General features: G+C 45.7%; 2 protein-coding genes across 2 annotated transcripts in view; one reads left to right on the forward strand and one right to left on the reverse strand.

Annotated features, from left to right (window-relative positions):
* LOC143504566 (tyrosine-protein phosphatase non-receptor type 14-like) overlaps nucleotides 1-4966 on the forward strand; it is a 30940-nt gene extending 25974 nt beyond the window's left edge. The window contains 8 exon segments of the mRNA XM_076995955.1: nucleotides 152-170; nucleotides 645-777; nucleotides 1252-1288; nucleotides 1291-1469; nucleotides 2931-3059; nucleotides 3424-3658; nucleotides 4167-4330; nucleotides 4500-4966. Of these exon segments, the coding sequence (XP_076852070.1) occupies nucleotides 152-170; nucleotides 645-777; nucleotides 1252-1288; nucleotides 1291-1469; nucleotides 2931-3059; nucleotides 3424-3658; nucleotides 4167-4330; nucleotides 4500-4628 (1025 nt within the window). The 3' untranslated portion in view covers nucleotides 4629-4966.
* A 5175-nt stretch (nucleotides 4967-10141) lies between these two features.
* Nucleotides 10142-25000, reverse strand: part of LOC143504564 (N-lysine methyltransferase SMYD2-like) — a 15384-nt gene continuing 525 nt past the window's right edge. Inside the window, 12 exon segments of the mRNA XM_076995954.1 lie at nucleotides 10142-10583; nucleotides 10779-10887; nucleotides 10988-11162; nucleotides 11595-11715; nucleotides 14253-14342; nucleotides 14344-14364; nucleotides 15561-15663; nucleotides 16063-16130; nucleotides 16816-16940; nucleotides 17889-17949; nucleotides 19401-19511; nucleotides 20908-20971. Of these exon segments, the coding sequence (XP_076852069.1) occupies nucleotides 10452-10583; nucleotides 10779-10887; nucleotides 10988-11162; nucleotides 11595-11715; nucleotides 14253-14342; nucleotides 14344-14364; nucleotides 15561-15663; nucleotides 16063-16130; nucleotides 16816-16940; nucleotides 17889-17949; nucleotides 19401-19511; nucleotides 20908-20971 (1180 nt within the window). The 3' untranslated portion in view covers nucleotides 10142-10451.

Below are 25000 nucleotides of genomic sequence, written 5' to 3' on the forward strand. Positions count from 1 at the left end.
ATTCCTGTGGTGTGTGTGTGTGTGTGTGTGTGTGTGTGTGCGCGCGCACGCGTGTGTGTGTGTGTGTTCGCCCTCTTCGGTGCCTAGCGGTGGTGTCTTGTGCAGCACAGGATCTTAAAATGAGCTGAGATTAAGACCTGTAATCCCTCAGACACACCAGCAGAAAGGAGGTCAGAGTGAAAATCAGCTAAGAGAAAGAGGGAGAGAGAGAGGGAGAGAGGAGAGAGAGAGGGAGAGGAGAGAGAGAGGGAGAGGGAGAGAGAGAGAGAGAGGAGAGGAGGGAGAGAGAGAGAGAGAGAGAGAGAGAGAGAGAGAGAGGGGAGAGAGAGAGAGAGAGCGGAGAGAGAGAGAGAGGGGGGGGGAGAGAGAGAGAGAGAGAGGGGGGGGGGGGAGAGAGAGAGAGGGGGGAGGAGAGAGAGAGAGAGAGAGGGGGGGGGAGAGAGAGAGAGAGAGAGAGAGAGAGAGAGAGAGAGAGCAAACCACGACAACCCCAGTCTGGTTATCCGTTTGCCTGGTTGTTGTGCGTTTGTGGTAGGAGTGTGTGTGGGTGTTTGGGGGGAGAGAGTAGACCAGGACCAGACCTGCGTGTTGGTGGAGTCTTCTGGCTTTGTGAGAATGATGGCGGTTTCTTCTCTTTGCTGAAGACCCCTGGAGAGGCAGAAGGTGGACTCGCTGAAGAGACCCCTGATGATGGCCGCCCTCAACGGCCTGTACGTCACTCGCGTTCCTGTGCCGGAAAACACGCAAAAGTGCGTCAAGGCCAACATGGATGAGAGGGTAAGAAGCGGGGCACCACCCCCCAGTGCCAGACTCCGCCCCCTCACTGAGGGAGGCGTTTCACCCACATGCACACTAACCCGACCCGGTAACTGAAGACTGAAGTTTGCTATGAGTGACAGCAATCATGCTAGCTGTTAGCGCTGTTAGCACTGTTAGCATTTACTAATTATAATAATCTATTCCTAAAATTGGTTGCACAATAAGGGTGTGAACCAGGGGCACTTCTACCTGATGCCCAGAGCATTGAGCAAGATTTCTACAGCTGTGCTGGTTTCATTTTTACTGCTGTCACAGAACAGAACTGCTTGCAAATTTGGTGTAGGTGTCTCTACCTTTAGTGACAAATGCATTCATGCTTTCATTCATCACATTTGCTATTAAAAGCACCTCAGATCTATTACTACATCAAGAGTTTAATTCTTCAAATTTAAGACTTTGCTCTCTCTCTTTCTCTCTCTCTCTCTCTCTCAGTGTAAGCTCTTGGAGCTCCGTCTGGAGGAGGAGAGACTCTCACCGAGTACGAGCAGATCCCCAAGAAGGCGGCGGAGTGCAACGTCTGCACCGCCACGCTGCCCGAGAACTCCGAGCGGAACCGTTTCCGCGACGTGGTGCCGTACGAGGACAACCGCGTGGAGCTGGTGCCCAGCAAGGACAACAACACTGGCTACATCAACGCCTCCCACATCAGGGTGGGTGCCGGTCTCCGCCCTCTTCTTCAATAAATCAATCAATCAAATTTTATTTATATAGCGCTTTTTACAACAGTTGTTGTCACAAAGCAGCTTTACAAGTGCTGAGTCCTAGCCCCCAGTGAACAAGCCAAGGGCGACAGTGGCAAGGAAAAACTCCCTAAGAACATGAGGGAGAAACCTTGAGAGGAACCAAGACTCAGTGGGGGAACCCATCCTCCTCTGGCCGACTTCTAGCTGGATCCAGACTTCTTCTGGATCGGCTCGCCCTCGTGAGCAATGCAAACGGCCATTTTATGGTCTCGTACGAAAGGTTGTTTGAAAAAGCCAAACAAAGCGTTGGGATTTAAAATAAGCCTCGAGCACTAGAAGCAGAGACGCCACAAGCCAGTAAAAAAGAATCTGCGAATCGCTCTGGTCTCCTGCCGGTGTCGAAGGTGCGGAAACACCACGAGAGTGTTCCGCCCTCTGGGTTCTCCATCCTCTGGGTTCTCCATCCTCTGGGTTCTCCATCCTCTTCAATGTTTCCAACACAGCCTTTACTCTTAGGGGGTCACTCCAGAAACTACAGGAGACAGGACAGGAGACAGGGCAGGAGACAGGGCAGGAGACAGGACAGGACACAGGGCAGGACACAGGGCAGGACACAGGGCAGGAGACAGGGCAGGAGACAGGACAGGAGACAGGGCAGGAGACAGGACAGGAGACAGGACAGGAGACAGGACAGGAGCTTGTGGAAACATGTACTGCTCCATTCAGAGAAGAGAGGGTACAGCTATTCATCCAGACACTAAAGTAATAGATTGTCCCCTGTGTTCCACAGCAGTGTGAGCAGTAATGAGATTGTGAAGTTGTTTACTAGCAAGCGGCTTAAAGCTGTGGACTTAATCTGAGCTGAGCTTGAAGTGGAGTTGTTTTTGCTTGGAGGCAAGACAGTAAGACCTGATTTACTAGGTGATGGTGCTGCCCTCTGGTGGAATGTAACGATGTAGGCATCATCCCTGTGTGTGTGTGTGTGTGTGTGTGTGTGTGTGTGTGTGTGTGTACGTGCGTGTGTGTGTGTGTGTGTGTGTGTACGTGCGTGCGTGTGTGTGTGTGTGTGTGTGTGTGTACGTGCGTGTGTGTGTGTACGTGCGTGTGTGTGCGTGTGTGTGTGTGTGTGTGTGTGTACGTGTGTGTGTGTGTGTGTGTGTGTGTGTGTGTGTACGTGTGTACGTGTGTGTGTGTGTACGTGTGTGCGGGTGTGTGCGTGTATGTGTGTGTGTGTTTATATGTGTGTGTGGGTGTGTGTGTGTGTGTGTGTGTGTGTGTACGTGCGTGTGTGTGTGTGTGTACGTGCGTGTGTGTGTGTACGTGCGTGTGTGTGTGTGTGTGTGTGTGTGTACGTGTGTACGTGTGTGTGTGTGTGTGTGTGTGTTTATATGTGTGTGTGTGTGTGTGTGTGTGTGTATGTGTGTCTAGATGCTGATCAGAGGGGAGGAGTGGCACTACATTGCTACGCAAGGGCCTCTTCCCAACACTTGCCACGATTTCTGGCAGATGGTCTGGGAGCAAGGGGTCAACGTCATTGCCATGGTTACAGCAGAGGAGGTATTGTCTCTGAGAATGCTGCAGAAACGAGTACATGCATGTGCACGTGCTAGCCGTAAATAACAGCTAGCTGAACGAACATTCTCCAACCACACACACAGCCACCATAATGTACAACCTGCAGGCAATCTGCTACACCAGCGCACCACACCCTACGTAAATAACATTCCAGCATGGATGTAGGTTGTAGGTTGTACCCCCTGCATTGTAGTTTGTATCCATAGCATCTTCACAGCACCTTGTGAAATCATTGAATTTGTTTACCAACTTTGGTGTTGTTGACATGTTTGTTTGTGGAATATGGTTAGTAGTGTGTGAGTGTGTGTGTGTGTGTGTGTGTGTGTGTGTGTGTGTGTGTGTGTAGGAAAGAGGTTGCTCAAAGAGTCACCGGTACTGGCCCAAACTGGGCTCCAAGCACAACTCAGCCACGCACGGCAAGTTCAAGGTCACCACCAAGTTCCGCACGGACTCGGGTTGCTACGCAACGACAGGGCTAAAGGTCAAGCACCTGCTTTCGGGTCAGGAGCGAACCGTGTGGCACCTGCAGTACACGGACTGGCCTGACCATGGATGCCCTGAATATGTACAGGGCTTCCTCTGTGAGTCCATTAATGTGTGTGTGTGTGTGTGTGTGTGTGTGTGTGTGTGTGTGTGTGTGTGTGTGTGTGGTTCAAACTGATCCTACTTCCTTACACTCAAAAACTGTCTGATTTATCTAATCACCTTGACAATATTTCTGTGAGGTGACTCGTCAGTGTTTGAACAACACTTGTTCAACAACACTATACCCACACCACACACACCCCAACAAATATACCACACACCCCACTACAAGGAGATTTGCAAAGTACTTCCTGTACTTTTTCACATGGTTAATTTAAGACACATGGTTAATTTAAGTCCTTTACCAATTCTCCTTTTGGGTGGGTTTGACTTTATTACATTAACCTTAAATGAACCTTTAAAGCGCAAATCTAGATTCTGTTGTCATGTCCAGTGCCTAGTAGCTGTCTCCTGGCTCTGACCAGTTCTGACTAGCTCTGGCCAGCCCTGACCGGCTGTGTCCGGTTGTGACTGGTTCTAACCAGCTCACCCCTCCCCCCTCAGCGTACCTGGAGGAGATCCAATCTGTGCGCCGGCACACCAACAGCATGCTGGACACGTCGAAGAGCCTGAACCCTCCGGTGGTGGTCCACTGTAGTGCGGGAGTGGGTCGCACCGGGGTGGTCATCCTCACCGAGCTCATGATCACCTGCCTGGAGCACAACGAGGTAAATGTCACCCAGTCACCACTAATCTAGTAGGACGTTTCCAGGAGGACATGGTGGATTCTGTTTTTAATGCCATGTGTTGATGTTTCCATTTGTGTGGTGTGCGATATCAAGTTATGTAAAATCATCTTTCATTCTCTACCCCCCCCCCCCCCCCCCCAACTCTCAGAGGGTCGAGGTTCCTGTGATGTTGGGCCGTTTAAGACAGCAGAGAATGCTGATGGTACAGACTGTGTCTCAATACAAGTTTGTTTATCAGGTTCTGATCCAGTTCCTGAAGAGCTCCAGACTCATCTGACGTGTGTGTGTGTGTGTGTGTGTGTGTGTGTGTGTGTGTGTGTGTGTGTGTGTGTGTGTGTGTGTGTGTGTGTGTGTGTGTGTGTGAAGAGCAAGATTCTATAGAGTCAGATATAGTTTTATACATCAACGTTTCACATAAATTTGTCTGAGTGAATATTTGAAAATTTTCTTATCATTCAAAAACATAAATTATGAAAAAATATAATTATAAATTTATTTCCACTCCACATATTTCAAAAGGCTGTTACAATAATATGGACAGTATATCAATCAGGGAAAGGAAATATGTCATTACTGCTGTAAGGAGCAGATGACAGGACACACTGTGACATCACACTGTGACATCACACTGTGATTTTTTCCAATTCGGAGCCAGTTCTCCCGGATGTGGATAAGTATCGTTAACTAGACCAATTCAGGGTCCATACAAATTTTCTGAAATTGACTGAGTTGTATGTAATTAAGTCAAAGACACAATCTGTTGACTGTGGCCTTTTTCTGGACATGATATACCCGAGCAGTCAAGATGTACATAACAATTTAATGTCCACAGAAACATTTTGATATTTTAATGCATTAAGCTGTATTTTTCACTTTAATTTATTATTTTTGATTTTTTTTCGTTGTTTCTTTTGGTCTCTGTTTTCATTCTCTGTGTTTATCAAAAAAAAAAAACAGAGCCTTTAACACACAAAGGCCAAAGTGTCGGACTGCTTCATTCTCCTGTGCATTTTGTAGTAATGATGAGCTTTTGTGCATTTTCGTAACTGTATGTTCATTCCAAGCTACTCTGATTTGAACATTTCCATCTTGCGTTTGGGTGTTGAGGAATGAAATGTGTTCAAGGAGCACGGTTCTCCTCGCTGCGTGCGTGTGTACCTCCTGAGGGTGGATCTGTACAGCGTTGAGCGGACCACTAGTTTAGATACGCACGTGTCCGTTTGCACTGCAGGCATTCCGCACTCTCCTCCGCTGGAGATGCTCGTTACCGTGGCAATCTCGGCAATGGGTTTGGGAGCTGGTTGTCATGGAGTTCCCATGTGGCGTGTTCCCTTTGGCTTTGGTGTGTTCTCTAAACATTCAGGACATAAAAAAAAAACTTTATTGGCACCCTCACAGAGCGGCACTGCAGAGTTCCACAGGTGATGATGAAATGTCTGCTGCATTTAACGTCTCCAGTATGACCAGCTGCTGGTCGTCTGTGTTGACTGGGAGAAGACAAGTGGTCTTCTACACAGAAGTTGCGAATTTAAGACTGATGGTGTGCACAGCATCTTGGCTACAATTGTAATTGGCTACAATTACATACAATTGTAATTGGCTACAATTACATACAATTGTAATTGGCTGCAGTTACAATCCAATCGTGTCACAGTATGTGCACGCAATGCTAATGATCTTTTTTTTCCTTTCATTTCATTTCTTTTCTTTGTTTATTGACTTTCTAGGGGACCAATTAAGTCCTTTGAGTCACATTCCAAATAACTGTCCACTCCTTTTACAGCTAGGCCCCCTACGCAGTCAGCCAGAACATTAGTGCCTTACTGACCCTAGAAAGTTTCTCTCATTACCCTCTCTATGCCCTGTGTGGATTTCACTTTGCTGTGGATCACACTTGAGGTTGTAGCTCCACGCTATCCTGAATCTCTTAGGAACTAAGAGTAGGTGCCTTAACGATTCTGAATCAGTATCATTTCAGATTCTCTTTAATAAGGATTTTATATTATACTAAGAGAAAGTGATGCAAAGTAAAATATGTCTATGTAGTGCTGTATTACATAGAAGACAAGCCTAATTTGACATGAATGTTCTGTAATTTGACATGACTTGGTACCTTTAAATACCATAGAAAAATAAAAATCTATGCATGTTTTTTTTTACATTTACTTGTGTATATAAGTATACTCATGGAAATAAACTTCTGCTAGCTGTTCTGTTCATGCTAAGAGTGTCATATGTTTTTATGATGGCACAGAAACATGTAACATGAATGTTTCTATATTTTTGCTATGAGGCGTTCCTTGCTTTAACAGCTGTCATATTTGTCCTCTTGTTCCTGCATATTAAATACCAAATTACATTCTCAAAATTCCACGTAATTGTGTACATACATTCTGTATACGCTTTGCAATGCGTTTGTCATGTTGTTTTTCATAAAAAGGAAATCTCTGAAAACGTATATATGTCACACGTCCCTATTATGCAATAAATCATTTTTTCTCAGAATTGTCTGGTGAAATCTAAAATACGTTACAGTATTGAATATGTGCTCAAAGACTAAACGCAGTTTTCATTGAGAGCGTTTGTCAGACTGCATCATTCTGTCCAGCAGGGGGCATCTTTACACCAACATGGCTTCCTTCTTGGACGCGGTCCTTGGCTTGGGGAGATGTGGGTTTGTGTGTCTGTTCTTGGCACGTGCGATAATGCGGAACTCCAGCCAGCTGTTCTCATCAGTCTGGAGGTGACCTTGCACAGAACGATGATGAAACGCTGCACGCTGACGTTTAGAATGCCCCCATCACTGAATTATTAGCATCCAGAGGTGGACATTCCAGGTTCAGGAAGTAAAAGTCCTCACCAATATTTAGCTCAGGCTTCCTGGATTGTGTTGATTCCACTAATTTTACCCGGCTTGCACTAATTAGAAAACCCAGCAAGCTTGAGTAAAATCCTGGGAAGGAGTTTTACTTTCTGAACCTGGAATGTCCACCTCTGTAGCGTCATTGCATCATAGAATGAGTAGCGTCATAGCATCGTTAGAGTTATAACGTCATAGAATTAGAATGTGTCGTGTTCAGTTTCTTTTTTTTTTGTCCTACCAGCGACTACCATATTAAAAATCTAACAAATGTTATTAAGATTTAACAAATGTCTGTGTTGCTGTGGCCTACAGTGGGGTTGGATATGTGTTTGGTCACATAAGCCGTCTTATTTACATTTGGCTAGTGCAGAAAACAAACATTTAAAAAAGTAAAGTGGCTGAATAAAATGGAGCTAAATTCTTTTTTTTTGTTTACTGTTAAACCTGGACACGTATGTATGTACTGATCAGTACTGAAGTGCTAAATCGTAAAATCCACAGCTTTCCACAGCTGTTCTAATTTCTTGTTCACTTGTTCTCAGGTTCCGATTCTGTTCTGTTTCCATGTCTACTTGTGACGGGCAGGGTGAGCAACTAAAAAGGAAGCGATCACGCCAAGTCTCAGGGAAAGAGGATGGTTTAATTGAAAGTGCACAAACCAAAAACCCGTGACATAGTTCCAGATTAAGGAAATAATAACCAGAAGTCAACTGGTACAAAGACAAGACATATATAGACGAACAAACGACCCTCAGGTGAGACGGATCACGGGTCCCGCCCACCTGAGGGACGAACATCACATGACCAAAACAGGACCGCTGCCGCTGTAGACGGGGGGCGACCGGCAGGGGGCCCCCCACAACGTGACACTACTTCGTGTTCTTTTGCCAGGAAACCAGTCTAAGACATCAAAGACAGAGAGGGACGTTTGGACATTTAGAATGTTTCTTCTTCTTAATCCATTGCTGTAATTTAACATCAGGAGACTCCAGAACTGTGACAATCAGATTAAATTAATTTTGTTTATGATTTTCTGAAAAGCCTATTTGATTTACACTCCGTATTGTTTCTGGTGCACTCTAAAGCAAGAGTGGTACGTAATTTAATCAGATTCAAAATATCAAGATGTAGGCCTGAATAAAAAAGGTTTTGACTTATTGGAGAGATCCGACTGACCCAAATCACTTAGGCCTACTAAGTAATGAATATGTTGAAAAGGACGTCCATAGGAAACAGAACAAACTGGCATCGAATGATGTAATCTGTGGAGTCTTGATGGGGAGAAAATAACTGAATGAAATGCTGGACAACTGAAAAACAATTGAGAAACAGAGTATGTAAATGATAATGTCCATTTTCCCCTGACTTTTAACATTATTTTATATATTCTTCTTTTAACAAGGGACGTGGATGAGATGAGAGGACACACAACAGAGAAAAATGAACATTACAAAAAGTGTACCTAAAATATTCTCACACTCATTCCCACAGGAGCCAAATCCTTGTGTTTGGAAAGAAATGTTTAATAAATCTTATTTATACCACAGAACTCGTTATTCTGAATCTTTGTGCAATTCTCATTACTCCAGGCATTCTGAGGTCTTAAAAGAATTCACACTGGAGAAACAGCACACCACACAAGAGCGTAAGGAATGTTTCTCAGGTGCTGCATAGCTCAAAATACACCAGGGTCCTCACACTGTGGGCGAGATCTCACTGGGAAGTGTGTGTGGAGGGTGTCGTCATTCTCAAACCTCACCCATCTGAGAACCCACTGGGAAAATGTATCAGTGCAGGAAGGACTGGAGATCTTTATAACACGAAGGTCAGCTTACCGTAACACAGAGGATAGGAAATGATTTCTGGCTCAAAACTTCTGGAGACAGCGAGTGTACTACACATGACCCACGAGTTGTATTCATACACAGTTCCACATTTATCTCTGAGCAAATGGAGTTCAGAACCCGTGTGTGTGTCTGAAATGAACTGGCCTGTTAGTTGTTTGACCACATGAGACACATTCAGAAATTCCTCTGCCTGACTGTCTTGTTATGGGCTTTAAGTGTCAGACGGTATGCAATTTGTTTGTACAAAATCACATATAGACTGGTCCCAGAGCATTGCATACTGACTGGTCCCAGAGCAGCCACTATAGAAGCACATACTGACTGGTCTCAGAACAGCCACTATAGAAGCACATACTGACTGGTCTCAGAACAGCCACTGGCCTCCTACATCCTACAGAGTGAGAAACGCACTCGTGCACTGGACAATATGCAGACGTGTACAATACGAGTCCCTCTCCTACATTTCTCTACTGTGTAACATTTCACACAATCGGCAAACTCATCCCTGAATTATCACGCAACTTAATCCCCAGGATTACTTCAAATAAGCGAGCGACTTTGTGGCCGTGACTTGAGATTCATGGCTGGTGTCGGAAGTGCCCCCACAATGTGTTCCCAGCCTCTGTGGCTTCTCCTGCCGCTGCTATTTTGGTCTTCGTGCAGAACTAGGTCTTGCAACTGTTGCCAGGACTAGCCCACAGAGACACCCTGTCCACAAGAAAACAGCTTGTTCAAACGCTCACTGCTTATCTAAACGGATTTCTTCCCGAGGACCATGACAACCGTCTCAGCCACACACGCACGGCTCAACAGACAGGCTGTCATGCCTCTCAGAAACCCATCGGCTGATATTCACCAGCCTTCTCTGTCTTGAAGTTCGTGGGTTCATGCAATCATTTTGTGTAGAAATATGTAACTCATCATAATGTTTTTAGACGTTAAATCTCTGTTTCACAGAGCTTTCTTCCAAGCCATGACTCTGTACAGATCTTTGTCCAGCAGTAATGATTACTATTTTTTGATATGGCCAGATTTCCGAGCTATTGCCATAATGATCCCCCCTTAAAAATAACACTCAGGTTTATGCAGGACTGCTTTATTGCTGTTCTTCACAGGTCATCTCTTGAGTAATTTAAATATTTTGGAAAAGCATGATTTCAAAACAAAAGTCCCATCACCATGGCAGGGTTGGAACAGGCAGTACTAGAACTCCGTAATAAAAGTCTACATTTACCTGATGCTCTCTGCATTTCCAACACAATTAAACAACAACATTAGGAATTTGTACCCATGTATATGAACCAAGTAACACTTAATTAACTGGAGAATAAATAATCTGTTCAGTACAAAAGTATTTATAACTTATTAACAACAGATTTCAAAGCCATGGTTATACTGAGTCTTTTGGGGGAAAAGTGTTGGTACTGGTGTGTGTCCTTATTTTTTTTCGAGCTATCTCGTTCTTCAGCTCCTTTATGTAACTGTGGTCCTTTCCTTGAACAACCTCCATAATGTCCAAAGCCTGTAATTAACACACCACACACACACAGTTGAAATTAACAGAACGCACAAATATAAGATGAAGTACTGAGAAATTCAGCATTCGACCAATAAGAAACTGTAGAATGGGCATTTCAGACTATATCTCAAATCAAATCAAATATATTTGTATTTGTATCTGAGGCTAGTAGCGCCGTGCGGCTAACGGGGACACTACCTTTCTGAGAGCGGCGTTGCCTGCAGACGTCCGGTCCAGAGCCACATAGAGACGACCCAGTTTCAGGTACATGGAGGCAACGTTCAGGGAGTAGGGTGGGTACAGCTGACTGCACAGAGCACACGTGGTCAGTGTGGACGGTATGTGTGTGTGTGTGTGTGTGTGTGTGGTGTGTGTGTGTGTGTGTGTGTGTGTGTCCACGTCCTAACCTGAATGGCTTTATGACCTTCTCCCCGTGAGCCAGGGCGCCGTGGTAGTCTTCCATGTACAGACACACACCCATGGCCTGGTACATCATGTGTAGCATGTAGACGTTGGAGTCCTCGAACACGCTGCCCATTTTCTCCAGACTCAGCTCACACATCTCCAGCAGCTCTGCAGGGGGCGCTCAGGAGTCAAGGGCCAGTACAGTAGCACGTGGTTTCCGCCTCACACCTCACCCCTGCTGGCTGGACTATTGATTAAGTATTTCATATAATTGACCATACTCATACAATGTGATTATGTGGTAATGACAGCTGACATGAACCGAGTGGGAGAGCCGTGATCCACACGCGGGACATTCAGACGTTCGGCGTGTTGCGGGACACCTGCTTGTTTCTGCTGAGGGACACTACAGAAAGGGTGTGTGCTTACAGCAGTCGTCGGGATGCAGCTGTGGGAGTCTGTGTACCTGCCCGAGGACCCCACGACCGACTGGGGTCACAGGACCCTGCTTCACCCCAGCAGGAAAGCACCTCAGAGGGGGCACGAAGAGGGGGCACGAAGAGGGGGCACAAGGAGGGGGTATGAGACAGGATGCCAGGTGAAGGATATTTTTCTCGTGTTTGGCTCGGCGGAAGTCTTCAATGATGTTTCTTGCATAGCGAATCATTTTTTTGACCTCCTCTGAGCGTGGTCCTTCACTCATCTTCCTCAGCTTCAGCTTCACTTTGTCCTGTGTCCACACACACACACACACACACACTCACACACACAACACACACACACACACACACACACACACACACACACATACACACACACACACACACACACACACACACACACATACACACACACACACACACACACACACACACACACACACACATACACACACACACACACACACACATACACACACACACACACACACACACATACACACACACACACACACACACACACACATACACACACACACACACACACACACACACACACACACACACACACAAATGCACGTGCTTATTTTGCATTTCTATTGCTTTTGTATGACTGTATCAAAGAGAGCCACAAACACAGACACACACACACATACATAACTCAATGCTAAAAGAATTAATTATAAGATGCTGAACACATGAACACATATAGCTCCCTACACAAAACCCCATATATGCACATACACACACATCTACACTCACACACATACACATACCAACACACAGAAATATGCACATTTAACAGTTTTTATGGCATCTTACCCTAAAAGTGAAAGGCTACAGGAATAAATTAATACATATGATCAACCCAGAGAGGTACGGTGGGGCAAGTACATTGAAAGATTTAAAAACACATAAAAGAATCTTAAAATTAATTCTAAAATGCATGGGCAGCCAGTGGAGGGAGTCCAGGATAGGAGTGATGTGCTCCCTCTTGCACGTTCCAGTCAACAATCTGGCAGCAGCGTTCTGTACCAGCTGAAGCCGCTTGAGGGAGGACTGGCCAACTCCAAAATAAAGTGCATTACAGTAATCCAGCTGCGATGTAATGAAGGCATGGATCACTGTTTCAAAGTGCTCCCCTGCAAGAATAGACTTCACCTTTGCCAGCTGCCTCAGGTGGAAAAAGCTGGCCTTCACTACTGCAGCAATTTGCCAATCCAATTTAAAATCAATGTCCATTTTAAAACCCAAATTACAAACTATTGACTTTTAAAATGATCACAGGGAATCCAAGTCAACAGGGAGGACCTCACAGGGACCACTGGGACCAAAACCATCACTTCACGACATCCAGGCTTTAACATCATCAAGACATAAAAGCAATCATTTAAAAGAACACATGTCATTTCTTTTCAGCGTTATATAAATCTGGCTGTCATCAGCGTAAAAATGAAAAGAAACCCCATGTTTTCTAAAAATGGAACCCAGTGGAAGCATGTAAAAAGGAGAGGTCCTAAAATTGAGCCCTGAGGGACACCATAAAACAGTGAAGCTGTGGTGGATTCAGAACCAGCAAAAGTTATGCACGGAGTTCTGTCTGTCAGGTACGACCTAAACCAGTCCAGTGCACTGCCACAAATGCCTCTATTTGCCGTAACCAGGAAATGAAAATGTTGTGGTCCACCGTGTTAAAAGCTGCAGTTAAATCAAGCAGAACGAGAATCACGTGATCACCCGAGTCAGTTGCTAGGAGGATGTCATTGAAAACCCTTAGCAGTGCTGTCTCTGTGCTGTGCATGGTTTTAAAACCGGACTGAAAAACCTCAGAGATTCCGTGCTCATCCATAAAAGATTGTATTTGTGTGTAGACTATTTTTTTCTAAAATCTTGTAAATAAATGGCAGCTTTGAAATGGGCCTGTAATTTGCCAGTACTGTTGGATCAACACTGGGTTTTTTTTTATGGGTTGCACTACGGCGTGTTTAAAATATGCAGGAACGACACCGGAGTGCAGACTGCTGTTTATGATATCCAGGATCTGCTGCCCTATGCTTGGGAAGATCTTCTTAAAAAAGTGAGGAGGCACAACATCACAGGAGGAACCTGAGGGCTTTAAAAGGTCCACCACACGCTCCAAATGTGACAACGTCACAGGCTCAAACTTTCTCAAACACTGCCGGACCTGAAGTGGGATCAGATGGACATCAAAAAAGTGCAGAAAGTCCTCACACATTTCAGGTGATGCATCCGAGCAAGAGGGCTGTCGGGGTTTAAGAACAGAGTCAATGGTTACGCGGATTATGACGGTTTGTGATAATAATGTTTGACATATGTTCTCTTTTCGCCTCTTTAACAGTGTTCTGGTAAGAACGCCAGCAGTCTTTTAAAATCTGAAACGAGACCCGTAGCTTATCCCTTTTCCATCTGTGTTCAGCTGTGCAACACGCCCTCCTCGCCGTACGAACCTCATCACTGAACCAGGGCTCAGGTTTAACTTTAGATTGTCTGAGTCTTAATGGAGCTACATAGTCCAGTATGGTTCGTACTGAGGAGTTAAACCAGGAGCTGAGTTGTTCTGGATCGAAACATATAGAGTCGCAAGGCAGTCTCTGTGTTAATCAATACTGAACTTATTGATCAATATCAATTCAATATTGGGTTTATCCATCTACAAAGAACATGAATGATAACTTATTTAAATAGTCTTCACACACATACAAACACACACACACACACACACACACACACACACACACACACACACACACACACACACACACACACACACACACACACACGCACACATACGCACACACACACACACCTTAGATTTGGTTGTACACTCTCTACAGTCACAGCTGAAGTAGTAGGAGTCTCTGAGTCTCTCAATCCTGTCTTCAGTTGGGTAGAGCAGGGTCTATATAGCTGGTGAATATCTGCACACACACACACACACACACACACACACACACACATACAAAACAAGAAGGTTTTCCATGAAATGTGTCATATTAGACATTGGGGGAGTGTTTATATGTCTTGTGTGAAAAGCTGGTAACTGAAGAGCTTACATTCACATTCTGAATACACCATAAAACCCAGTATACAACTGGAGGCATCCTCTTAGGCATGTGTGTATGTACACAGATCATGTTTGAAATAGATTTGGATTTAGTTACAATCAACTGTTGCATGTGCGCGTGCACTTTATGCTTGCATGGAACATTTTTAAAAACATGAATCAAAACATGGAATTAGAAAAACTAGAATACTAGAATATTTACACTGTATACTTCAAAACCCTAACTCTAACCCCAACTAAACACTGTATACTTCAAAACCAAATACTACATTCTTCAAAACTAACCCGTTTACTTCTAAACTAACCCCTGTATACTTCAAATCCAACCCCTGTATACTTTAAAGCCACACATTTACATATGCCTTTTCTCTCAGTCTCTCTGTGTTAGACAGCTACTTCAGATCTGAAAATGTAAAAAAACACCCATATTGATAAATACTCGAAGAAATTTAGAAAATACCAGAAAAATTAAGAACATATATGGTTTGTTATTGCTATTTATATTCTAGTGATTAGGTTAGGGCTGATCTAGTGAAGGCACTTCTATGGTTTGGGCTGATCTAGTGAAGGCACTTCTATGGTTGGTGCTGATGTAGTGAAGCCACTTCTGTGGTTGGGGCTGATCTAGTGAAGGCACTTCTATGGTTGGGGCTGATGTAGTGAAGGCACTTCTATGGTTGGTGCTGATGTAGTGAAGGCACTTCTGTGGTTGGGGCTGATCTAGTGAAGGCACTTCTATGGTTGGTGCTGATGTAGTGAAGGCACTTCTGTGGTTGGGGCTGATCTAGTGAAGGCACTTCTATGGTTGGGGCTGATCTAGTGAAGGCACTTCTATGGTTGGTGCTGATGTAGTGAAGGCACTTCTATGGTTGGGGCTGATCTAGTGAAGGCACTTCTATGGTTGGGGCTGATGTAGTGAAGCCACTTCTATGGTTGGTGCTGATGTAATGAAGCCACTTCTGTGGTTGGGGCTGATGTAGTGATCAAGTATTTCTGACTCTGATTCTGATACATCCTGACCCTTGACCTTTGGGGCAGTGCCGGCCTCACCTCCTCCCCTGAGCTGATTGGCTGCACAGCCCGCACCTGTGCCAGGGTCCCGCGATAGGTGACGATGACATTAGGACAGCAACTGTGATTCATCAGAGCAACACTGTGAAAGAGAAAGAGATTGCGAGAGAGAGGGAGAGGGGGAGGGAGTGAAACAGAGAGGGAGAGAGGGAAGGAGAGATAGAGAGAGAGATCGTGAGAAAGGTGGAGAGGGAGATAGAAGTGAAAGAGGGAGAGGGAGAGAAGAACAGAACAAGACAGGGAGCTGAGACTGCAGTACGGGGGATGAAAGATAGAAATATAGAAGTATAGAAATATAGAAATATGGAAATATAGAAATATGGGAATATACTGGGACAATCAGACAAGTCTTTCTGGACTAAATCATCAATTAAACAAGTAAATGTCTATTAAGGTCCCAGTAAGGTACTATGGAATCGGACTGGGAGAAATGGTGTGTGTGTGTGTGTGTGTGTGTGTGTGTGTGTGTGTGTGTTCTTACTCTGGGAACACAGCTGATCCCAGATGAGACAGTTCCTCATCCTCCACTGTGAAGCCATTGCAGTTCACCTGTGTGTGTGTGTGTGTGTGTGTGTGTGTGTGTGTGTGTGTGCGCATTTGTGTGAGAGACAGACAGAGAGAGCGAGAAGAAGACAGAAGACAGACATGAGAATTCATACGAGATTTGACTTTTTTTGCTACCAAAGCATCTGTGTGAAAACAGAAAGATTAGCAAATGGCTAACTTACAGTAAACATTCTGGCTGAAATGTGTGTAGCTGCAGACTTTGTGGACATTCTGTTTTGTCCCTGAACCACGTTCAGTTCTGAAATCATGACCAGGATGGGAATACCAATGATACATTAGAGAAAGGGAGTTCTGGAGAGATCTTGGGCTTTAAGAAGGGGACAGAGACAGAGAGTGAGGGAGAGAGAGAGCGAGGGATCAAGGAGGAGAGAGTGAAAAAGAGAGGTAGAGAGAGAGAGAGAGAAATCCCATTAATGCCCAGCAGCTGTCCAGATGATCTTTTTTGATTGCTGTTCTATGGTGAGATGATCTTTTTTGATCTTTTTTGATTGCTGTTCTATGGTGAGATGATCTTTTTTGATCTTTTTTGATTGCTGTTCTATGGTGAGATGATCTAGTGGATCCCTCTCACTGATTCAACCCGCTTCCTTCTGAAGCGTCGTGAGTCTGTGATGCCCAGCGGTTCCTGAGAGTCTGCGTGTGTGTGCGCGAGTCTGTGTGTGTGTACCTGAGCAAACAGGGTGAGCAGGGCCTGGTGATCAGGGAAGTCCAGGTGTTTGGAATAGAAATGATGCAAACCGGCTACATCGGCTTCATTCATCTCCCTCTTCTCATTATCCAACTTATCCAGGTCTGAGATAGATAGAAGGGGTGTGATGCTCCCACTACACACAGCCCGTGTTCTATGCGACATAGTCACGGCAAGACATGTGAGCAGTGGCACACACAAAACTCACTTTAACACACACACACACACACACACACACACACATATGCGCCCACATGGAGACATTATGGGGTTCTGAACAGCTGTGTGGGTGGGCCCTTTTTATTCTGAGGTGTCACCTGCTTAACAGATAACAGCCGATATGCTCCAGGAGCTGATCTCAGTTCCCACGCTGACCTGGGTTCAGTACCAGCTCTGCAGTCATGTGTTCAGTACCCACAATGACCTGGGTTCAGTACCAGCTCTGCAGTCATGTGTTCAGTACCCACGCTGACCTGGGTTCAGTACCAGCTCTGCAGTCATGTGTTCAGTACCCACAATGACCTGGGTTCAGTACCAGCTCTGCAGTCATGTGTTCAGTACCCACAATGACCTGGGTTCAGTACCAGCTCTGCAGTCATGTGTTCAGTACCCACAATGACCTGGGTTCAGTACCAGCTCTGCAGTCATGTGTTCAGTACCCACGCTGACCTGGGTTCAGTACCAGCTCTGCAGTCATGTGTTCAGTACCCACAATGACCTGGGTTCAGTACCAGCTCTGCAGTCATGTGTTCAGTACCCACAATGACCTGGGTTCAGTACCAGCTCTGCAGTCATGTGTTCAGTACCCACACTGGCCTGGGTTCAGTACCAGCTCTGCAATTATGTGTTCAGTACAAACACTGGTGAGAGAGAGACAGGCACAAAGACAGAGAGAGAAAGAGAGAGAGAGAGAGGCACAAATATAGACCAATAGGACAAGAGGGAAAGACAGACACAAATATAGAACAACAGAACGAGAGAGAGAGAGACAGGAGGATAGACACATGAACACAGATGCTTACAGACAGATTGAGTTGTTTACTGTAACTTACGGGCCTCCAAGTCCTTTAGTAGTAACAGCTTCTCTGATGCGCTCCTCTCTTTCTGAACTTTCTGCAGAGGGGTGTGTGTGTGTGTGTGTGTGTGTGTGTGTGTGTGTGTGAGAGAGAGAGAGAGAGAGAGAGAGACAGAGAGAGAGCGGGAGCTGTAATTTGTGTTGCATTGCAGTATCTAGCAGATGTGAAAGCATATAATTGAACCAGTGAGTCTGAGCACTGAGATCTATTAAATCCTTTATAAGCTGTTCATTACATGGTCGCTATGTTGCTACAATCCTCTACCATTGTCTCTCCACCTGTCTCTCCACCGGTCTCTCCCTACATCCCTGTCCCTGTCTCTCTCCCTACATCCCTGTCTCTCCACCTGTCTCTCCCTACATCCCTGTCCCTGTCTCTCTCCCTACATCCCTGTCTCTCCACCTGTCTCTCCCTACATCCCTGTCCCTGTCTCTCTCCCTAAATCCCTGTCTCTCCACCTGTCTCTTCTTACATCCCTGTCCTTGTCTGTCCTTACATCCCTGTCCTTGTCTCTCCCCTGTCTCTCCCGCTGTCTGTCCTGACCCCATCCTCCAGTGTGTATAGTCTCAGTCTCAGTTAAGAGACTGAGACTATACATCCCTGTCCCTGTCTCTCTCCCTACATCCCTGTCTCTCCACCTGTCTCTCCCTACATCCCTGTCCCTGTCTCTCTCCCTACATCCCTGTCTCTCCACCTGTCTCTCCCTACATCCCTGTCCCTGTCTCTCTCCCTACATCCCTGTCTCTCCACCTGTCTCTCCCTACATCCGTGTCCCTGTCTCTCCACCTGTCTCTCCCTATATCCCTATTCCTGTCTCTCTCCCTACATCCCTGTCTCTCCACCTGTCTCTCCCTACATCCCTGTCTCTCCACCTGTCTCTCCACCTGTCTCTCCCTACATCCCTGTCCCTGTCTCTCTCCCTACATCCCTGTCTCTCCACCTGTCTCTCCCTACATCCCTGTCTCTCCACCTGTCTCTCCACCTGTCTCTCCCTACATCCCTGTCCCTGTCTCTCTCCCTACATCCCTGTCTCTCCACCTGTCTCTCCACCTGTCTCTCCCTACATCCCTGTCCCTGTCTCTCTCCCTACATCCCTGTCTCTCCCGTCACTCCCTACATCCCTGTCACTGTCTCTCCCCAAAATATCCTGTTTCTCCCTAAATCCCTGTCTCTCCACCTGTCTCTCCTTATATCCCTGTCCCTGTCTCTCCTTACATCCCTGTCCCTGTCTCTCTCCCTAAATCCCTGTCTCTCCACCTGTCTCTTCTTACATCCCTGTCCTTGTCTGTCCTTACATCCCTGTCCTTGTCTCTCCCCTGTCTCTCCCGCTGTCTGTCCTGACCCCATCCTCCAGTGTGTATAGTCTCAGTCTCAGTTAAGAGGCGAGGTGGTGAGGCGAGGCCAATCCCACCACGGGGATGCGGGGCTACTCACCAGTATGGAGGAGGAGGGGCCACTTACCTGTGTGGAGGAGGAGGGGCCACTTACCTGTGTGGCGATGATCCGTGCCACCAGCCGCACAGTCTCGGACGGGCACCAGTTCTCACCGAACACACACATGGCTGAGCATTCCAGCTTGTGCAGCGGCCAGTCTCCCCTCTGAGATAACACACACACCACACACACACACACACACACACACACACACACAAACACACACATGCACAAACCACACACACACACACACACACACACACACAAACACACACACAAACACACAAACACACACACACACACAGCACATGCACAATGCTACATGTGGCAGCTTCAACGTAAACATCACACACAAGTCCTGCTTCACTGGCTGGAATTAGCAGTTCACCTTTTGACAGCAGGAGGTCAAAGTTGAACACTGGTCTGTGTGTTTGTGCTTTGCATACAGGGGTTTAATTACAGAAGGCCTCACTCTACTAACAGCGTACAGCCGCCGTCCCCAAGGCTGACAGCACGTTCTGCTCTGACTGCAGGCAGGTCGGGTTAACGATCTCTCCCTCCGTTATGGTGAGCTAACGGCCTGAAGGAGGCCTCTACAGCAATCCAGTCACAGTTCCTTCGAAAGTCAACCGGGGACAGAATTCGCACGCATTCTATTTTTAACGCAGCATCGCTGATATGCTCTCCAAAAACCAGCAGACAGAGGAAGCCATCGCTAAGTACCTTTGTAGCTTTGGACCATAAGACCGCACCAGACAGAACCAGAACCCGAGACCCCTGCCCAACTGGAATTAGCGTGTTAGCGCATTAGCATTAGCCAAAATGCCGGTGACATCATGGAGCAACAGAGCCAGCGTCGGCGTGAAGCTCTGGTTCTGTTGAGAGTCTGAGGTCAGCGTATGAACGTCCGGCCTTAAACTGAGCATGTGCTTAGCCCTGCAGAGTGTGTGTTCGTGCTGTGAGTGAAGGTGCATCTGTGTGTGTGAGCATGTGTGTGCATGCTCGTTTATGAGTGTGTGAGTGAGTGTGTGCAGGAGAGTGTGTGCCCTGTGTGTGTGTGTGTGTGTGTGTGTGTGTGTGTGTGTGTGTGAGTGCGTGCATGAGAGTGTGTGCCCTGTGTGTGTGTGTTTGTGTGTGTGAGTGTGTGCATGAGTGTGTGTCCCCGTGTGTGTGTGTGTGTGTGTGTGTGTATAGGTGTGTGTGTGTGTGTGTGTGTGTGTGTGTGTATAGGTGTGTGTGTGTGTGTGGGGGGGGGTGTGTGTGTGTGTGTGTGTTTGTGTGTGTGTGCATGAGTGTGTGCCCCGTGTGTGTGTGTGTGTGTGTGTGTGTGTGTGTGGGGGGGGGGGGGGGGGGGGGGGGGGCGTGTGTGTGTGTGTGTGTGTGTGCGTGTGTGTGTGTCTGTGTGTGTGTGTGTGTGTGTGTGTGTGTGTGTGTGTGTGTAGGTGTGTGTGTGGGGGGGGGCGTGTGTGTGTGTGTGTGTGTGTGTGTGTGTGTGTGTGTGTGTGTGTGTGTGTGTGTGTGTGTGTGTGTGTGTGTGTGTGTGTGTGTGTGTGTAAACTACCTGGCATCCCACGTTGCAGTAGAACGCCTTCTTGCATTTCCCACATTTGGAAAGTCCCTCCTTCCTACAGGAGAGAACAAGAATGAGCTGCAAACGCAAACAACAACAAGCCACACACACACACATGCCCCTATACACATACACACACACACACACACACACACACACACACACCTGCACAAACCCACGCACGAGCACACTATTCACCCATGAATGCCAAAACGAATACACACACACACATACACACACACAGGGCCATATTACAGTGCGTGGTATTGTGTGTCTTCTTCAAGGCCAGCAGCAGAGCCAGGAGCCACATTAATCTGTGGCATGCTGGGAAACAGCCCTGCAATTCAGCTGCTTAGCCATGGTGAATGTGCACCGGCGTCTCACTGTGTTTTCACTCGTCTCTTACTGGCTTTTGTGTGTGTGTGTGTGTGTGTGTGTGTGTGTGTGTGTGTGTGTGTGTGTGTGTGTGTGTGTGTGTGTGTGTGTGTGTGTGTGTGTATTAGTTATTGCTAATGAGCTGTACATCACCAGCACAAAGTGACCAAGACTTTCAGATATTATGCATTATTTATAGACGTGACCTTTAGGGAACCATCTGCTCTTGCCGAGAGGAGAAAGTGACCCAAACACCACCCACAGTGTGATGATGGTGCAGCTTCGAGGCCGTCATGCGAGCTACGCCCTCACCAACCCAGAACACGCCTCGCCAACACGCTCTAGCACACGCCAGCAGTCTACATCTTCATACCTTTGGGACTCTTAGAGAACTTCAACCCCACCCTCCCCCAACACACCCACCCACATCCATCACTCCATACTGTTTCCACATCTTTTCCCTTTTGATCAGACTGTCAAGCATTTTCATAAGGAGCCATTTCTATTAAAAACAACATTCCAATATCCGATACATCTTCTGTCCGGTGAGATGTTTGGTAAGATTACCAGCCCAAGGTTACAACCATGCATGAACGTTTGTTTGTTTGTTTGTTTGTTTTGATGCACCTTCAGGAGCTACACATCTCCACTCCACTCTGCACATGACACTTCATCCAGTGACCTAGTCTCTTTTAGTCCACCAAACCAGACTTCTCTCCTGGAACAACAGATATTTTGGTCTCTGTGATTGTTTTTGCTTATCTCTGCATACAGACGCTTGTAGTGACGCTCAGTGCTGGATTACAATAGCAAGAAATGCTAGACATCAGCATTTAAAGAAAAGTCCTGAACTTGTTTGTTATCTGTGTGACTATAACTGGAATGTACTAACTACTATAACTGGAGTGTAGTAACTACTATAACTGGAGTGTAGTAACTACTATAACTGGAGTCTAAACACTGTACAATAACTACTATAACTGGAGTGTAGTAACTACTATAACTGGAGTCTAATCACTGTACAATAACTACTATAACTGGAGTGTAGTAACTACTATAACTGGAGTGTAGTAACTACTATAATTGGAGTCTAATCACTGTACAATAACTACTATAACTGGAATGTACTAACTACTATAACTGGAGTGTAGTAACTACTATAACTGGAGTGTAGTAACTACTATAATTGGAGTCTAATCACTGTACAATAACTACTATAACTGGAATGTACTAACTACTATAACTGGAGTGTAGTAACTACTATAACTGGAGTGTAGTAACTACTATAACTGGAGTCTAAACACTGTACAATAACTACTATAACTGGAGTGTAGTAACTACTATAACTGGAGTCTAATCACTGTACAATAACTACTATAACTGGAGTGTAGTAACTACTATAACTGGAGTGTAGTAACTACTATAATTGGAGTCTAATCACTGTACAATAACTACTATAACTGGAATGTACTAACTACTATAACTGGAGTGTAGTAACTACTATAACTGGAGTGTAGTAACTACTATAATTGGAGTCTAATCACTGTACAATAACTACTATAACTGGAATGTACTAACTACTATAACTGGAGTGTAGTAACTACTATAACTGGAGTGTAGTAACTACTATAACTGGAGTCTAAACACTGTACAATAACTACTATAACTGGAGTGTAGTAACTACTATAACTGGAGTCTAATCACTGTACAATAACTACTATAACTGGAGTGTAGTAACTACTATAATTGGAGTCTAATCACTGTACAATAACTACTATAACTGGAATGTACTAACTACTATAACTGGAGTGTAGTAACTACTATAACTGGAGTGTAGTAACTACTATAATTGGAGTCTAATCACTGTACAATAACTACTATAACTGGAATGTACTAACTACTATAACTGGAGTGTAGTAACTACTATAACTGGAGTGTAGTAACTACTATAACTGGAGTCTAATCACTGTACAATAACTACTGTAACTGGAGTGTAGTAACTACTATAACTGGAGTGTAGTAACTACTATAACTGGAGTCTAATCACTGTACAATAACTACTATAACTGAAGTGTAGTAACTATAACTGGAGTGCAGTAACTACTATAACTGGAGTGTAGTAACTACTATAACTGGAGTGCAGTAACTACTATAACTGGAGTGTAGTAACTACTATAACTGGAGTCTAATAAGTGTACAATATCTACTATAACTGGAGTATAGTAACCACTATAACTGGAGTATATTAACTACTATAACTGGAGTGTAGTAACTACTATAACTGAAGTGTAGTAACTACTCTAATAAGATACTAGTAGGAATGATATTAAAGATCAGGTCAGTACAAACGTCGGTTTACCTTCCATTCATCAAAACACAGAAACTCAAACTTTTTAGCGTACCTATAAAGACACCCACCAGTAAACCGACAATAACGCAGCTTGTTAGAGAATATGGACGGACTTGTTCATCACGGTGCAGTAGGCACGTCTGTGATGCGCGCGCACGAGAAACCTCCCAGATCCTCGGCGAGCTCGCGGGTCCGCTCGTGCCAGGGCCCGTTATTCTGCTCCGCTGCAGACTTGGGGGAGAGCGGAGGGGAAACCGGGCTGCCTCTGCAATGCGGTGGCAAGGACACCGGACCGCGCCGGTCCCTACGCAAGAGGGCTCGCGAGGAGCCGAGCTCGAGACTCTTCATTGACGTGGCCCTGCTCGAGACTGGCGACTCGTGCAACGTCATTCACGGTGTCGTTAACGGGTGTGTGTGCCTTACAGAACACACGAAACACACCGAGCCATTCTCGGTGGGACTAACGAGTGGGGAGGGGGGTTAATACGTTGGTGAAGTGGGTCAAGTTAATGATAATAAAAGACATGTCTGGAGGAGCTGCTGACGTCCGGCCGCGTGAAGGAATCAGGACAGGCGCGCGCTCCTAGTCACGTTCTTGCACGCGTAATTCACGTTACAGCACCACGCGCACACACTGGACTGCGTTACTGCCGCGCGTTACAAAACTACTAACGTGCGTCTTTAGAAACTTTAGACTTAAAAACTAGGCAGAACTGTAGAGGATGGACATACTTGTAGACTTTGGTTCTGAACGCACAGCACAGCGGGCAAGCAAACCGGAAACTTTACCAGCAAGAACTTTGGTGAGAGACGAGCCGGACCTGATCCCAGAATATCTCCGTGTGGAGACCCAGGTTATGTCCAACTGTGGGCATGTGTAACGAGAACTCTACGAGGGACTGGCGCTATTTCAAGAGCTAGTTGATGTTTTAACTAACGTTAGATGACGGTTGAAAATGCTTATACTAACTATTTAGTTGCTGCAGTTTCAGCAGACGGATGTTAATGTATGTTAATGGACATTGAGGAACATATGTAACGTTATTTTAGAGGTTTCTAGATCGCAGTGAGGGCCGTGAATGATCATTGGCTACTGACCTTGACACACATGCAGCACAAGGACCGTATGGCGAGTTTATTTATTAAGTCTAGCTAACCTGCTATTGGACTGGGTCAGGTGGCGGTTCCTTGCCATGGTAATGTTTTCTTGGGCGGGTCACTGGCGCGAGGTTTTTTTTTATATATCAGTGGCTTCCAGCTTGTTTTATGCAGTAAATGCACTCCTGTATTTGCATTAGTTTTGTGTAGTAACTGGAACATAAACGCCCTTATGTCCGTCCGCCAAGTTGCGCCGTTCAG

Source organism: Brachyhypopomus gauderio, unplaced genomic scaffold, assembly GCF_052324685.1.
Source record: "Brachyhypopomus gauderio isolate BG-103 unplaced genomic scaffold, BGAUD_0.2 sc300, whole genome shotgun sequence".
Classification (NCBI taxonomy): Eukaryota; Metazoa; Chordata; class Actinopteri; order Gymnotiformes; family Hypopomidae; genus Brachyhypopomus; species Brachyhypopomus gauderio.